Source organism: Aspergillus nomiae, assembly GCF_001204775.2.
Source record: "Aspergillus nomiae NRRL 13137 chromosome Unknown contig00084, whole genome shotgun sequence".
Taxonomy (NCBI): domain Eukaryota; kingdom Fungi; phylum Ascomycota; class Eurotiomycetes; order Eurotiales; family Aspergillaceae; genus Aspergillus; species Aspergillus nomiae.
Window position 1 is genome coordinate 38,133 of NW_015378139.1, and position 16,320 is coordinate 54,452.

The 16,320-nt window shown below is 48.6% G+C and overlaps 7 protein-coding genes across 7 annotated transcripts; 5 read left to right on the plus strand and 2 right to left on the minus strand.

The window, feature by feature from the left end:
• Positions 1-1,146: 1,146 nt before the first annotated feature.
• On the plus strand, positions 1,147-1,719 carry ANOM_003932 (uncharacterized protein; the record flags this gene model as incomplete). Its single annotated transcript, XM_015549189.1, has 1 exon — positions 1,147-1,719. One exon carries the CDS (start codon positions 1,147-1,149, stop codon positions 1,717-1,719), a length of 573 nt encoding a protein of 190 aa, XP_015408273.1.
• A 259-nt stretch (positions 1,720-1,978) lies between these two features.
• On the minus strand, positions 1,979-2,696 carry ANOM_003933 (uncharacterized protein; the record flags this gene model as incomplete). The annotated part of the gene is made up of 3 exons (XM_015549190.1): positions 1,979-2,053; positions 2,102-2,293; positions 2,346-2,696. Coding segments are annotated over 3 exons (612 nt in total), but the record flags the coding sequence as incomplete, so codon positions are not given.
• Positions 2,697-3,189: 493 nt separating this feature from the next.
• ANOM_003934 (IFN-inducible and antiviral protein) lies at positions 3,190-4,149 on the plus strand (the record flags this gene model as incomplete). The annotated part of the gene is made up of 1 exon (XM_015549191.1): positions 3,190-4,149. One exon carries the CDS (start codon positions 3,190-3,192, stop codon positions 4,147-4,149), a length of 960 nt encoding a protein of 319 aa, XP_015408278.1.
• Positions 4,150-6,715: 2,566 nt separating this feature from the next.
• ANOM_003935 (uncharacterized protein) lies at positions 6,716-7,072 on the plus strand (the record flags this gene model as incomplete). The annotated part of the gene is made up of 3 exons (XM_015549192.1): positions 6,716-6,881; positions 6,934-6,986; positions 7,040-7,072. 3 exons carry the CDS (start codon positions 6,716-6,718, stop codon positions 7,070-7,072), a joined length of 252 nt encoding a protein of 83 aa, XP_015408279.1.
• Positions 7,073-10,565: 3,493 nt separating this feature from the next.
• On the plus strand, positions 10,566-12,760 carry ANOM_003936 (uncharacterized protein; the record flags this gene model as incomplete). Its single annotated transcript, XM_015549193.1, has 2 exons — positions 10,566-11,072; positions 11,159-12,760. 2 exons carry the CDS (start codon positions 10,566-10,568, stop codon positions 12,758-12,760), a joined length of 2,109 nt encoding a protein of 702 aa, XP_015408276.1.
• A 671-nt stretch (positions 12,761-13,431) lies between these two features.
• Positions 13,432-14,732, plus strand: ANOM_003937 (triose-phosphate isomerase TPI1). Its single transcript, XM_015549194.1, has 6 exons — positions 13,432-13,504; positions 13,611-13,893; positions 13,955-14,029; positions 14,113-14,225; positions 14,286-14,500; positions 14,559-14,732. Exons 1-6 carry the CDS (start codon positions 13,467-13,469, stop codon positions 14,585-14,587), a joined length of 753 nt encoding a protein of 250 aa, XP_015408277.1. The 5' UTR covers positions 13,432-13,466; the 3' UTR covers positions 14,588-14,732.
• A 108-nt stretch (positions 14,733-14,840) lies between these two features.
• Positions 14,841-16,265, minus strand: ANOM_003938 (mitochondrial distribution and morphology protein 10; the record flags this gene model as incomplete). The annotated part of the gene is made up of 2 exons (XM_015549195.1): positions 14,841-16,105; positions 16,169-16,265. 2 exons carry the CDS (start codon positions 16,263-16,265, stop codon positions 14,841-14,843), a joined length of 1,362 nt encoding a protein of 453 aa, XP_015408280.1.
• Positions 16,266-16,320: the final 55 nt, after the last annotated feature.

The following is a 16,320-nucleotide window of genomic DNA, read 5'->3' on the forward strand; positions in this document are numbered from 1 at the left end:
TATTCCTAACTGGGCCAAAAGGTCACTATACTAAATCAGACTCTAGGGTTTGATTCATGATCTCCCCGGATCGCACTCTATATAGCTATAGCGTGAGCCCGTGACACTGATTCTTTGAAGTAAATATAATAAATTAAATTGATATTTATTGAAATCATTTGCATGATGACTGATACGTTGCTGATTATATAGCATAGAACCTTTTCACCTTATAGTAAATAATACTCATCTCTAGTAATTGCAAGTAGCGGTAGGTAGAGAGTTGCCGACTTCCTAAATAGACAGAAGGTCTCTACATCCTTTGTATACACATAACTATGGCCTCTCTGCCTCAGCTACTAGAGTGGGCCAACTACTCGTAGAGGCTGGAGTCCTGCGGTGGGCCCTACAAGGAATAGGTCGAAGGCGTACTCCGTACTCCATAGTTGGATCCATATTACTGGTACGCCCATATAAATCTACGGGCTTAAAAAATGACAATACACTGGTTTGAATCGGAAAACCCGGCCCCTAGGCTGAGATGAAAAAGTTAACTGCTGGCTAAATAATCTAGTTCTGGGTTTAAGTGAGTCAAGTATCCCGATCTCGATACGGAGTACTCTGGAGCTCATACGCCGGAGTATGTATTGAGATCAGCTTGTCTAAGAGCCGAACCAGTGGTACTGGTGGGTCGGGGGCGGGTTTTAGATCTAGAACCCGAAACCCGAGCTGCCGATCACCCTAATTGCTATGTAGTAATTCACTCCGTCCTAAGGTATGGTAGTCTGTTTACCTGCATACATGGCCAGAACTGCCAAAAACACAAGATTCAGGTGCTGCTCATGACTCTGTAGGCACACCTCCTTGTCGAGATTACTCAATCTTGGTGAATTAATGAAATCTCTATACTCAAGTGAATGGTGTGGCGGTCAACTGCCGCGTGTCTAGTAACCAGTAGTAACTTCATTAGTAGCTTGGGAAGGTCCACATTGCGATGCCTCTAACCTTGATAGGTTTAGAGGTGCCAAGGATTGGGATTTTGTGGTTTGGCCTGTCCCGACTTAACGCGTGCTGCCCTTACTACTTGGCCAAAACAAATATCCGAGACGAATTGCCCATCTATATGCATCTGGTAAAAAAGCTATAAACCCGCACCAGGAGGATACCATGGTTCTTCTTGAGGTTGAGCAGAAGTTTAGCTTCAACCCTCTCCTTCGCAATGCTTTCCGACGCAACAAGGGCAGCCCTCCATTCCTAAGTCTAACAAGTCGAGGAACTCAACGCTTCTCTGATGCTTACTTTGATCGTGGAAATCTCTTTTCTAACAATGGAATATGGATTCGAAAACGCGAGGGAGCCTGGGAACTGAAAAAGCGAGTGGAAGGAAGCTTCACTCGAACCGCATTCGAGGAAATCAATGACTACAGTCGAATCCAGAAGATCGTGGGCCAGTTTCTCCCGGATACCCTGGAGAAAAAGGGGGATAACCTGGGACTGGACATCATCTGTCAGTTTACCACGACAAGAGAGTCATTTCTGGCGGATGAAAAATTTTCGGTCATGCTGGATAGTACGGATTTCGGCCATGCGGTGGGGGAAATTGAACTTCTCCATGAAAACGCCCAGGAGGCGCACCGAGATATCGACGTCTTTATGAAGAAATACTCGTGGTTCTTTGACAACAGTCGGCCTAAGGGAAAACTTACGGCTTACTTTGAAAAATTCGGTTCTCCAGCTTGACATGAGGCCGTAAGTGGCATAATTCTAAGATATTGGATCTCTTCTATAAGAAAACACGCTGAACTTCTTAGGCGCGCAAAAAAGTGCGAAACAAGAAAAAAGTGAGAAATCCAGGCACAGACCGTCAGGCAACTATCACAGCATATGAACCACAAGTCGGATGATGGTCCGGTATGGGCGATCTGCCAACCAGCAGTGGGCCACAGCAATTTACTATCATGGTCTCGCAGAGACGGTCCCGCGACAATAAGTTCAGAATTTAACGTGAGACGGCTTCAATAAAGACCTGCTTTACTGTGTCATATCCTTCATCCAAGTCACCGGTGCAATCGATCTATAAATCCTTAGTAGAGCAAATACCATAAAAAGTCGCTTCACTGACCTCTATGACCTGCCCTTGTGCTCTCAACTTGTCAACCACAGGTATGGTTTGATCATAGTATCCTTGTATTCTCTTTCGGAAAGTAATCTCATTATCGTCGACTCTTCCAGATGTTTTGTGTCTATTGAGAACCCGTCTCAGCAGGACATCTTCAGGGCCTTGAAAGAAAAGTGTCGCGCAACAATGGCCGAACTATGGCTTGGTCAGATTCCCAATCTCAGGTTCGGTGGGGATGCGCAGCTACCTGCTCCTCAAAAGCCTCGAGCTGCTCCAGACTACGAGGAAAACCATCCATCAGAAACGTATTTTGACCATTTCTCACGTGCTCGTCCACTGCATCCTGTATTGCCGCCATTACGATCTCAAGTGGCACAATTCCACCCCCGGTCATGGTGTTTTTAATCAACGATGAAAGCTCTGGGTTCTTTTGGGTTCGAAGGAGATCGCCAACGGAGAGGTGGACAACATCGAAATCGGTCGCGAGTCTCGTACATTGTGTTCCTTTTCCTACTCCAGGGCCACCTTCAGAAGGTGTATAGTCAGTATCCACTGAATCCGGAATGGAAGGCAACCATAGACCATAAACCAACGTTACCTAGAATGAATAAAATTTTGGGTTTCTTGGAAGAATGGTGTATCGTAGGCATAATCGTCATCCTTTTTTTTTCCTTTCAACAATATTATTCAAAGACTTGACGTAAGTTCAGATGGGGAAGAATACTGACACCTAGTACTTAAATGCACCGCCATGACTATTATATGGATTCACCTGCACATTCAGCTGCGCGCCCAACCCGATCATCATTCGACCCCACTTATTTCGAACCGAGCTGAATGTACAGATATAGATCTGCCTGATGTGATATACCACAGCAGTAGTTGGCTACTAGTGGCTAGTCGATGTAGATCATCTGTATAGACCCCGCCGCGCGGCTGAGAACCGCTAGATCCCAGCTGAAAGCGTTCGCGTGGCTGCCCAATTTGAGCTGCTTCGCGAGTCGCGACACAGAAAATATGGTATAATATATTTGGGGTTCTCTATTCAAGTCCCCTTTTTGCAAAATCGAAGAAGCAAAAGCCATATCACAATGCTTACCTCTCTCGTTATCGCAGGAATCATTGCTCTTTACATCGGAGTGCAGTGGTTCAGACAAAGAAGACAACAAACACCTCTCTCAGTCAACTATCATTTTACGCGCCGATGCAATTACGAATGTGGTTTCTGCTTCCACACCGCCAAGACCTCCTATCTTGAGCCACTTGAATCAGCAAAGAAGGGACTCGCACTGTTGAAGGATGCTGGGATGCGGAAGATAAACTTCGCCGGCGGGGAGCCACTGCTCTACCCTAAGCACCTCGGGTCGCTTATTAAGTTTTGCAAAGAGGACCTGCAGATTGAGTCTGTCTCGATTGTCACGAACGGAAGTCGACTGACGAAAAGCTTTCTCTCGACATATGGCAAATACATCGATATTATTGCCGTGTCGTGCGACTCGTTCCGTGAGGAGACCAACGTCAAGATAGGGCGAGGAACTGGGGCGCATCTGGACAACATCACCCGGATATCAGAGCTGTGTGTACAGCATGGGATAAAATTCAAGTTGAATACCGTGGTGAATCGGTTCAACTTCGATGAGGATATGAACGCCTCTATCGCGAAGATCAACCCGTTCCGGTGGAAGTGTTTCCAGGTATTGATCGTGGAGGATGAGAATGATTCCAGCGATACTCTGCGGGATGCGAGAAAATTCACCATCACGGACGAGGAATATGATCTCTTCTGCAAGACTCACGCCCACAACAAATGCTTTATTGCTGAGTCGAATAAGGTGATGAAGAGCTCCTATCTCATCATGGACGAATACATGCGTTTCCTCAATAAGGGTACTGGAGAACCGACACCGTCTATTTTGGAAGTTGGCGTGAGCAAGGCTTTAAGCCGTGTTCACTTTGATAAAGAGAACTTCTTTCTGCGTGGTGGAGTGTATGACTGGGTTAGAACTCCAGAGTCTTGTGGTACTACTAGTGATCCAAAGCTGGACTGGTGATGAATATGCTAGTGTTGAGTATTCATCTCCTGCGGTTCACCCACACCTGCGGGGAAGTGAAGCACGAGACGAGTATGCAATATCACCTCTGCGCATAGGCTGGACTGGACTGGAGAAAGGGTGAACTGTGATGGAGGGGTTCTGTGCTGCATATTTAAGCCTCATTTTCGGCGTAATTCATAGCGTTGGTCTTCTCTATACATAAAGGTACAATGATGAAGAAATTGTGTTATTTTCTTTGTATTTCATGTGTTTAGATAGCTTTCTGGATAAGGTTCTGCCTTGGAAGCACCTGCATACTAGCTAGACGTTCAGTAGTTAAACTCTAACAGGAGATAGAATCTTATTTGATGATTGATAATGATGGGCTATAGAACCAAATGGGAACAGAAGTCAGACTTCCTTGAGTATGTATATCAAGTGCTGGTTCTCCACAACATGGAATAATCATAGCTACTTTCTAGTTCAGGAACAATATCCCTATGCATTGTCTACCAGGAGGCATTGCACTGTACGATGGAACATCCTGACCAGTATATGTCCTGTGCAAGATGGATCTCCAGTGCTCATATCAGCAGAACCCCAGGCAAGTTTCGCTTTCTGTTCTCACGAGTATCAACTTCCTAAACGCCTGACGGCCATCGTACATATCGATAGCTTTGACCGAGAGTTTCTCCAGCCCGGACTCGACAGAGGCCTGCTCTCCACATTTGCCACCTTCATAAAGAACAGTCTTCACACAGCCAGAAAGAGCTGCAGGCCCTCATTTGCCAGCCCCAACAGTATATCGATTATCGCGGGTGCGTCCCAAAGCAACCATGACACTGCGGGGAACTTCTAGATCCCTTCACCGGCAAGGAAATCATTATGTGACGACACAGTACTCCGTGAATCAACACTGGTCGAACAAATGTCAGCGCGGAGTTCGTATAGCAGCTGTAGTGGCCAAAGGTAAGCTGCATAAGACCCTCGCCCATGGGCTGAAAGGTGGCGCCGCATGCTTAAGAATACGGGCACGAGAACGCTACTTGCATACCAAACGTACCGAATTTGGTACATTGCCCGTCGCTCTCGGAAAAGGTATACGATACTGAATGTCAATAGGGGAGCGTAGCCAACGCCACTAAGCCGAGATGGTCACCAGGCCTATGAATCGTGAATAGTGGCCCTGCTCTTACACCTAAGTCTTGGAGAAAGTTCGAGATATGTGGAAATCAGGCAAAGCCACAACAAAGTTCACGTTGAGGAATAACAATATCGGATCACCACAGACAGCCGGAAAACAGCTGACCCTCGTTCTGGTTCACTATTGTACAGTTCTCTCAGGAAAAGAAATTGACGTTTCTACCAGAATGGGTAGGAAAATTGGTAACATGGCGCCGAGAGAAGTTAAACTTGCGTTACAATGGGTAAGCCCATCGTTGAGTTACATGAGAAATAGTAAGGCGAGATCCTTAATTTCAGCTGGCATTGGTCCACTTGAGGCTTGAAAACAAGTATGAGTTAGCTAGTGGCATTTGCAGAACAGGCTTATTACATTGGTGGTGATCACCCTCCGCAGTTTTCTGCAAGGGATACGGACACACCCCACCCAGGCTATGAACGCTACCAGTAGGGTCCAAGGGAATGAGGATGTGGCAAGCTATTGCTATCATGTACCCCTCATTTGGAATGATCTGTACGGCTGACACAGCGCCAGGTAGTGAGTGATTGTACTTGGCCAGACAGGGGTACTGGCGAATTAACAGGCCACAATAGATCCTGTCAATGACTATAGGTAGGTATAATCCCATTAAACATCGCCATTTCCTGTTTTCAGCACAGGTCATGGGTAGCGGTAGTACGCAAGGATGCTTAAGCCTAGAAGAGGAGTAGGCAGTAAGTGGCTACGTTATGCGAGATGAGATGCTACTCTACTTTGAATGTGATCATTTAGTGCAACTATTCCTATTACAAGTGGCATGGCGCGGGGCGTGATGCGATTTCTGAAGACTCTTGTCTTTGTTACAGTTCTTCAGAAGCATTATATAGGATAGCAATAGATGAGCTTTTGTTGAAGGGAGACTTTATATGTAGCAAAGATATAGCTTAGGAACTGAGCCCTCGATAGCTAAGATCACTCGACCAAAACGTTTACCACTGAATCCAATGGTTCAGGAGGATCTAGATCATCTTGAGGAAGAGCCAATTGACCAACTAGGCTGTTCTAGCCGACACTGTTCTGGACTGCGCCGAGACACATGTTCTGCATTGACTTTTGTCCTCTGTAGAAGACTCATTGGCGAGACCCTTGAAGGCTAATCACGCTACCAATTCTATATTCGGTTTCCAATACGTACTTACCCAGATCAATTGGAAGAATGACTACCATCAAGTCAGCTGGGCTACAAGCCATGACCCAAACAGGACAGGTTCTTGGACAAGAAAACTATATAAGCCTCTATAAGCCCCTATGTCTCTACCATCTATTTCTCATCGCAACAACATCTCTCTCTCTCTTATCATCTTCGGATAGAAATACTACACCCCGTTTCTTCTTAGGTTTCCAAAGAACTCATCTACCACAATGAAGTTCGTGCATACCATTGCCCTTATTGCTACCTTCACCGTCGCCAGCGCTACGCCGACTGGTGGTACTCCATCCCAATGCACTACCGCGCAAGCTAACAAATGCTGCACTGGCCTGACCAACGGCATTTTGAACCTGAATGTCCTCCCCGCTCTTTGTCTCCGTAAGGGATTACCCTGCCTTGGTAGTCTGTGTTTTCACTAATAGCATGTCAGCTCTCGTTGGAAGTTGCAACAACCAGGCAGCCTGCTGCGAGACCAATGGCATTGTAAGTTTCTGGCTGGAGATATTTAGCGGCAAATACTCATGAACTTATCACAGGGCCTTTTGAACTGCCTCACTGTTCAGGTTTAGATGAGCAGACGTTTGGATATGCGACGATGTACCAACTTGGGTACAGTTATTGAGATAAGGCTTGCACCGACGTACTGGATTTCTTGCTTTTTATGTTCTATTGTTATTTTCCTCGTGCTTTGGAGGACATGAACACGATGCGTGACTTGTACGGACACACTCATTTAGTACGAGCATAAACCCAAACCACAATGCAATGTCTAAGTGGATGTTAGCTGTATTGAAAGTGCACCAGTAGTAGAGGGTTAAGCATAGCCGTCCTGAATATATGCACCCCAGATAGCTGTTGGTACATGTTGGCACGCCAAGATACAAAACCTTGCCAAGTATCTTTTGACCACCAGGTCCCTCATTTGGTTTAGGCTGCTCTTGTTCACTATCGCGTTCCTACTTTAGTATTTAGCCTGTTTATCCTCGTACTGGATATTGATCTCGCAGCAGAGGTGCTCGCTAAGGCTGCGTGAACTTTGGCAACAGAAAATATATACTACACGTGTGTTTCGCAAGGTGCCATGTGGAATTAACATATGTTAAGCCCATTTCAGTATGAGTATTCTTTATGGCTGCTGAGTCATTTCATTGAGTTTACATTTCATTGGGTGAGCCAAGCATGCATGTTATTGAACTCCGCTGCTGCACATGAAAAACGACTCGGGAACTTTTCAGTTACTCTCAGACTCAAACCAATCCAGAGGGGATTCCATGAGACATACGCCAGGACTGCTCACTCCATCCACAGAAATGGCAGTACGGGAAATACAGGGTTATCTTCAGGGCCCGATGGCTAAATGCCAGCGATGGCTGACCAGAAGAGACAAAAGTAGTAACAACAGTGCACTGGAAAACGGTGTCAAAGATAGCCGTTTTTTGGCCGAGTTGCTGACCATAATATCATTCTCTGGAGTAAATACTCAGGATCGAATTGGTATATCTACAGCAGAGAACTCGCCAGAACTCGGCTGACCAATTTATATGATCTGAAATCTCTCTTTTTCTTTTAATAGAAATATCATATATATATCGAGATTTAAGAAATTGATTAAGTATCCTTGTTACCACTGTAACCACCACCACTCCGCTAAACCTTCTTGAATCTACTTGCTCGTTCACCAGCCTGGACGTCTTTCCTGGCACCTGGGTTGGCAGCTTCGATGGTAGCAAATATATCAAACTCAACATATCAATACAACCAACTCTGTCCGTATACTCTTAGTCTCTATAGAACCTGTTATATCTCTCTTCAGTCCTCGCTATCCCCTTGTCTAAAGTATCTCGTCTTCTATCTTGGTCCTAAAACCCCAAAGTATTGATCCAGTGGACTAGCTAACGAAAGCACTGACCATCAACTGGGGTTATTTTTTAGTTTAATTTATTTTACATTCCTTCATTTCCTTTACAAAAAGAGCGGTGACGAAGAAGAACGATTCGTCAGCACAATCAAGATTTGCCACGGTCAGACGGAGGTAGTGGCTGTCGGTGCTCAGATCAACAAAGCAACGCGGGCGAGACCCGGAACTAAGTCCCAAAACAGCAAGGAAGACCAAAGCGACTGGACGTAGGAAGTTTCCCTGGAACACCCGGCACGTTTGTGTATGTATGTATGTATGTATGTATGGAATGCAGAAAGCGCTGGAGAAACTTAGGACGGACTAATCTCCACTTGCCCTAACCTCCCGGCTACGGGTACTGTACATGAACTATCGGCAGGGATTAAGTACTCCGTACGCCTTGGGAAAGAGAACATGATGAAGATAGGGGCTGTGAGATTGGTATTCACTGTTTTCTTTTATTGTATTTTCTCTTGCAAGGTTTTCTTTCAATATTGGGCATGATACGCACGACCACTCCCCATGTGTTTCAGTCATGAGCAATAGGGGAAATGAGTCAGAGCGGTAAGAAACAATGGACTGTGGCATAGTCTATACCTCCATTAAAATTGTGTGTTATTTTCTCTGGCCTATCATAAAGCAATATTGTCACAGTGTATGCGGGGACACTGCAGAGATCGTCGGGGGTTGAATATAACGCGCGTGTCGATTGGTACCTTCATTTCCCAAGGAGTGTGATGGAGGGTGGGCGATGGAAAAAATTTTCGATGCACGAGGGACCGGGGTGGTGTCCAAGGATTGAGACATTAAATCGTGTAGGGAGCCGTGGAAGCAGTAAATGGTTATCGAGGAAGATTGGCGATTCATCTTTCAACAGAAAAATAAATAAAAATTAGGTTCGATATAACCGTGCCGGGTGTGCGACGCTGGATCAGAAGTAAGCAGGAAGCAGTACCACTTGACTAGTTTCACAAATCCGTCCACTGAATAAACAATCATCATTGCTTTCCTGCATGGATCTGATGCTGTGGACGTAATCCTACATCAGAGGGGATTTGAAATGCTCGACGCTAAGGACACCTTTCTGACTTTCTTAGGCGATGGGTGCCTGCCTGCCTGTCTTGGCTGCATATCGCCTGCATCGCTCGTCACAGAAGAAAACCCAATGGAGGGACTGAGTCAGTCTGATGTTCGAGGAAAAACAAGAAAAAGACTCATTTTGATTTCACCAACGGTCGTCCGGTTACGTTATGGTATAACTTCTGAGCAGTTGAACAGCGTCTAGTTGCTTGAAGAAAGGGTGCCGTGGAAGTGACACAGCTGACCGGCCGAATACCCTAACTTTCTACCCAACTTCCGAGCTGTTTCCAGGCAGATGGAGGTAGCCTATTATTGTCTCCGTATTTTTATCTTCATGTTTCCAATCGCCTTGGATCTCGCATAGCCACCTTCCTGGGGCTGAGGATCCCCTCCAATACAAGACCATTCTTTCGAGTCTTTCACCGTGAGAAAAAGGCGAGGGCGTGACAGCAGCCTCACTATTGGCAATGCCCGGGTGTTTCTGCGCCCTGTTGACCTCGTGTTGCTGGGCGCTATCTGAAGAAGAAGGAAAGAAATAAAAAATACAGGCACTGGTGCTCGGTGCTCTTGTGAGATCTGGACTTTTGTGTGTAATGGAGGGTAAGTCCGCCAATGATGGGGAAGAGAAATGCTAGCCTTATTCCGGGTGAAATCAGCCTGGGGCCTGGTTGAGGTCGGGGATTTTCCCTGCCGTCGAACGTGCAGTCATCAAAAGCTAAAGATGACCAGGCAGAAGTACAGTACATTACAAGGATCTTCCACGGTCTGAAACACTGCCATATTATGTTTGTCCTGAACCTGCCGATACCTGGACTTGAAAAAGCCGACTTACCCCTCCTGGGTAGGTCGAGATAGGAGAAAGATATTACTATAATATGCTTTGACCCTCGACTTTTGTTCGAAGACTTTCTCTCCCTCGGTTTCGTTCTTGTTTAGTAGTCTTTCTGCAATATACCCCCTGTCCGATTTGTCTTGTTGATCCTGTTTGGTGTCTTGCGATTGTTTGTCGAGTCTACGCACGGCTTACTACATCTGGCCTTACTCATTATTTATCTGTCCCTGCTACAGGCGGAGTCCCCCGGGAGATGGCGGTCATTAACCAGAAAACCACGCCGCCGGTGCCTCCCGCCCACCATGCACCGGCTCAACAACCCGTGAATCCAGCCCTCTATCCAGCTGTTTACCAAGGACTCCCAGCAGGACTCTACCACCCGTCGGCCTATCCGGGGGCTTACCCATTCGCTCACTCAGCACCGCGCCAAGCTTCCTATCCAACAACTCACCCAGGACCTCACTCAGCAGCCCCCCAGGCGTCTCATCCGGCAGGCCATCCGGTTATTCACCCTGCAGGCCATCCCGGAGGCCATCCTGGAGTCCACCATGGAGGTCACCAAGTGGGACATCATGGAGGCCAACAAGAAGGATACTCGGGGGCCTCTCGCGCGACCCATACTGCCACCCCGCGCTCTGTAGATCCCGCCAAGGTCGCTGAAGCAATGGCCCGCCTGAATGTCAATACGGAGAGAGCAGCCTCAGGAAATCGGCAGAAAGTGTCGGACTCTAGCTCGGGAAAGGAGCCCACCGCGGCAAAAGTAGCAGACTCACGCCCCTACTTTTATATTGGGTATACCTTCTTCAAGAAAGATGCGACCCCTGGCCACAAGCCACATGGGGCCAGGTGGAAAAGAGCCAGATGCATCTGACGCAAGCGGAGTTGATCGGCATGGTCCAGAAACGGGCAAAGAAGCTCCCCGGCGTCCAACAGTACCAGTCACTTTCAAAAGCAAAGCGTACCCATGTGGATCAACTCATCAACGAGCTCAAGAAGGAGGATTCTCTCCTGGAATGGACTTGTGCATATGTCAAGGAAGAAGAACGACAGATGAAAGGCAAGAATAGTAAGCGTGGAGACTATGAGACTGTTTCCATGGACGTTGTGATCATGGGGAAGCCTATTACCTCTTCGCGTCCCAAGGTGGCGCAAGTGGAGTTCGATTTGCCTAACAAGTCTAAGGAGAGGGTTGAACCGAAGGCCGAAAATCCCGTAGTCATCGATGAATCTCGGCCATTGGACACGGCGATTGAAAATGTCCATCAGTGGACACGGTCTAATATGGGTCATGCACAACAGCCCCCCATGGTGCAGGTGCAAAATGTTCCACGGCAGCTTAACCCTGAGTTCACTCAGCAGGCTCCACCACCGCCGCCTCCCCCTCCCCAGCCGCAGGTACAGCAAGCGGGAGGAAGACCATTGGTTAACCATGGAAATCTGCCACAAGGAGTCCCAGCTCATTTCTCTTTCGGGGTACACCCACAGGCAGCCATGCCCCACGTCGTGCGGGCCGCTCCAGAGAAGGGTCCCGCAATTGATGTCCTAAAGGAGCAAGCCAGAGGCATGGCGAGCGCTGGTGCACACCCGCACATGCCCCAGGTCGCGAGAGCTGTCCCAGAGAATTGCCCCACTGTCGAGGTGTTGAAGGAGCATGTTAGAGGAGTCCCTGTGGGAGCGCACCAGCGCCCACAGGTATCCATGCCCCACACCGCGAGGGCTGTTCCAGAGAATGGCCCAGCTATTGAGGTGCTAAAGGAGCATGTCAGAGGCGCTCCGAACGCTGGTGTACAACACGCAGGGATCAATAACTTGTACAACCCAGCCGGGGTGCCGGTAACCCATAACAACCCACGAAGAGAGCCTTCCTATCCCTATGAATCTCGTTCCTTTGAGAACGTCACCCAAGGAGGTAGTGTCAAACCACCAAACTTGGCGGAACCAGAGATAGAATTGGCTCCAGACTCCAGCAGCATTGGGGATGACGATTCAGAGATTTTCGACTTTGAAGACCTTAGCTCAGTTACAGATGACTCTGAACATGAGGGAGAGACACGTAAAGAAGCGCAGCCCTGGCGTGGAAGTCTCTTTCGCCGGCACTCCTCTACCTCAAGGCGCCCTGGGCCATCTCGATACCGCTCCCACTACCGGAAGCAACCCTCGGGTGCATCTGACAACAGACACGGTCGCACCAAGTACCTCAGTGACTATGTTGATGTGATCCCCGCCGACAGCAGGGATTCCGACAAGCAACTATGGAGGTCCATAGCCGAGAGGTTGCTCGGCAGACCCGAGATCGCCCGAAGATTATCCACGCCCCTGTTAGTTCCGAGGATTTGGATGCACCCGAGTTCGACGAAAGATATCGTGGGGGACGAGCTCGCAACGATATTCGCACCCGAATTCTCGATGATCGGGAAGCAAGAATTGAGCGCCGAGAGAAGCAGCTAGACTATCGGACTAGAATGCTGGATGTATTAGATGAGAGATTGGACGATGCCTTGCGCCGGCGCATGTCCCTGAGAGACGCTGGTCCGTATTACTCTCGACAGCATTATGAAAATTATTGATTTGAATTTTCTTTTCCTGCCACTTTTCGTTTCATGATTCCCCCCCTGTTTATGTTGCTGTTATCCTCGGGCCGCATTTTCTGTTAGTTTCTATTATTCTTTTCGGGTGCGAGTGGGCGGCGGATAGACACTAATAACGTCATTCACCGGGGACCCGTTTGTATACAACCAGTGTTGTCGAGATCTGTTGCGTTTAGAATACGTTTCGTGTATGTACTTTCTCCCAAAAAATAAAAAAACTGAATGAGTGATGAGTGTGAGATATGATCTGCACCATGACTGGGATAATTGCATAGTATGGATCCATACTGAGTAGTATGTTCGAGGACCAAGTCAGCAGTTGACAGCGCATTACATCCGGTGACGAGAACTTATCGATAAACCCCACTAATGCCGGCCTCAGGCAGTCAAAACCCCGCCATGGAGTGGGATTGATTTTGGTTCGCTTTTCTTCCCTTTTATGTCATCGCTCTTCCCTGTCGTCTGATCTTCTTCTACTCTTCCTTTTCATACTCAACTTGACAATCACACTGTCTATATTCAACCCAACTCGTCGTATCTTACTTTCGCATACACACACATTCAAAATGCCTCGCCAATTCTTCGTCGGTGGTAACTTCAAGATGTACGACATCACCCTCACTACCATCACAGCTGCCCCGCAATGTCCCCTGATACCACAACAACCACGAGGAAGCTAACGGATGCCCTTTTTCTCTCTTGCAATACAGGAACGGTACTGCGGAAAGCATTACCGCCATCATCAAGAACCTCAATGATGCCAAGCTCGACCAGACCACCGAGGTTGTCGTCTCCCCTCCTGCTCTCTACCTGACCCTCGCCAAGCAGGTCGCCGATGAGAAGAAGGTTGCTGTTTCCTCCCAGAACGTCTTCGACAAGCCCAACGGTGCTTTCACCGGTGAGATCTCGGTTGCCCAGCTGCAGGATGCCAAGATCCCCTGGGCCATCATTGGACACAGCGAGCGCCGTGTCATCCTGAAGGAGACCGATGAGGTATGTTTGTTTTTCACCCTGCAGCATGTCTGTCAGCAATTGGGTGGCTAATTGTCTTTAGTTCATTGCTCGTAAGGTTAAGGCTTCCATTGAGGGTAACATTAGCGTCATTTTCTGCATCGGTGAGACTCTTGAGGTATGGCTCACATGTCCACTCTCCGCGGTCGACCTTCCCTATTGGGAAAATTTGCATGATCTGGTTTGATTAATATATTGTAGGAGCGTGAGGCCAACAAGACCATTGAGATCGTCACCAAGCAGCTCAACGCTGCCGCCAAGGAGCTCACCAAGGAGCAGTGGAAGAAGGTCGTCATTGCCTACGAGCCCGTCTGGTCAGTGCCTTATTCCTTGATATCACATCACCCTAGACTGTGATGCTAACAGTGCAACAGGGCTATCGGTACCGGCAAGGTCGCTACCACCCAGCAGGCCCAGGAGGTCCACGCCGCCATCCGCAAGTGGCTCGCCGAGGCCATCTCGCCCGAGGCCTCCGAGAACACCCGTATCATCTACGGTGGCTCCGTCAGCGAGAAGAACTGCCGCGAGCTGGCCAAGGAGGCCGATGTAGATGGCTTCCTGGTTGGCGGTGCCAGCTTGAAGCCTGCTTGTACGTTCCTTTCGTCCCCGGTTCTGCGTATTGGCAAGCTGCTAACGTTCAAAAACAGTCGTTGATATCATCAATGCTCGTTTGTAAGCGACTTGAGGGTGCTAATATAGGCTATAATCACTTTCTGGTTCTTTCACTGATAAATTTATGACGGTTTCGAAAATAGTTCTATGAGTCAAATATCAAAATCAATATAGAAGTTTTCACACGAAAATATATCCGACAGTTCATCTATCCCGCTCTAGTTAACACTAATTATATACATTTGTGCCAAAAACAGGGTTACCTATACAACGGACCCAACGCCCATTATCTAAGAAACCAAACAGTTGAATATAAATTAAGAAGAATAAAGTACCGAAACACCCACGCCCCTCCAATACGACGGCACACCCCCACCGCCACTGCTCTGCCCCGATCCAGCCGCAGCAGTCGCCCACGAAGAAGACGAGAACGAACTCGGCCCCAATCCCACCCCAGCACTCACCAGCAGTTCCTTCACGCGCCCCTCCCAGAGGACCCGTACATTCCACGACTGATCGACCCGAATCTTCAGAACAGAGTCCGTCGCCTCCTCCTCTTCCTGCCTCTTCTTAGGCTCAGCAGGCAAAGAAGGCAAAGACAGAGGCTCCGGAGCGCGCATTTTCCGTCTCGCCCATTCCAACCCATCACCTTCATCACGCTTCCTCGATTTCCGCCACAGTTCACAACCAGCCACCATCTCACTCTCCCAGCTGTAAACATTGAACCCGAAACGCGAGCTAAACGCCAGATTAGGCGACGCACGGAGCGAATACGTCGTCGACAGGGAACCAGTTAGCGGTGTCAGGGTTAAGGTAAGCGTATACGGGAATGTAGAGATGGGAGTATTCTGGTTCGCCGTCGCCGACCCCGTAGCCGCTGACGCAGGTACATCCGTCGCAGCGGGGAGGGTGCTAAACCTCAGACCAGTGGACATGCCAATGAGCGACGACACAGGCGAGTAATATGCCTCCGCACCAGCTGATAGAAGCGAGAGGCGCGACGCGGTGGTCTCTGTCGCGAACCTGGGGTCGGGTCCGAAGTTCCATAGCCCTCGCCAGCCGAATAGCGCATTATCTGTGCTGAAGAGGTACTCGTTGCTGTATTTGCCTGTGTCGTGTGACAATTGCGTGAGGAGGGATGCCTGTGGCGCGGACTTGGAGAGCGGGGGGCCTCTCGTCGAGCAGACCGCTAGTGTTAGTTGCATAGTTGGGGAGATGCGACGCAGGAAAAGGGCGTTTAGGGTTGTTGGCGGCGGGAGGTGCAGTGTTGCGTGCAGGAGAGTGGGCTTGCTGGCGAACGACGGCTGGACATTTTGGGGGTTGTCGAGGATTGAGGTCCAGTTCCAGTCTTCGATTGGGGCAATTGGGGGCGTTACTTGGCGGTAGCCTGGGGATAGTTTGCGAAGGGGGATCAAGGCACTTCGGCTTGGTGTGTTGGTGAATGGGACGGTGCTGTAGAGGTAAGAGACTGAGCCGTCGATTAGGCCTACTGTGCCGAGGGTGTAGCTGGTTGCGAAATTGGGGGTGGATAGCGAGGAGAGATGCACGCGCAGACGCTCGGGGGTTGAGAAATCCAGGAGGGCTGCGACATCGTTAGTGAGGAGGATCTTTTTTAAAGAGTAAGAGAGAAGACATTGGTACATACACTGGGCTGTGGCCGTCAGCGACGAGTATGAATTGTCACGGTTCCAGTTAGTCCCCTCGGCGAACGCGAGTTGGATATATTCCATGAAGTCGAGCATTGTCGGCCAATGAGAGTAGTTGGTATAGTATTGTCAAGAGAGAATCAAGCCCGGA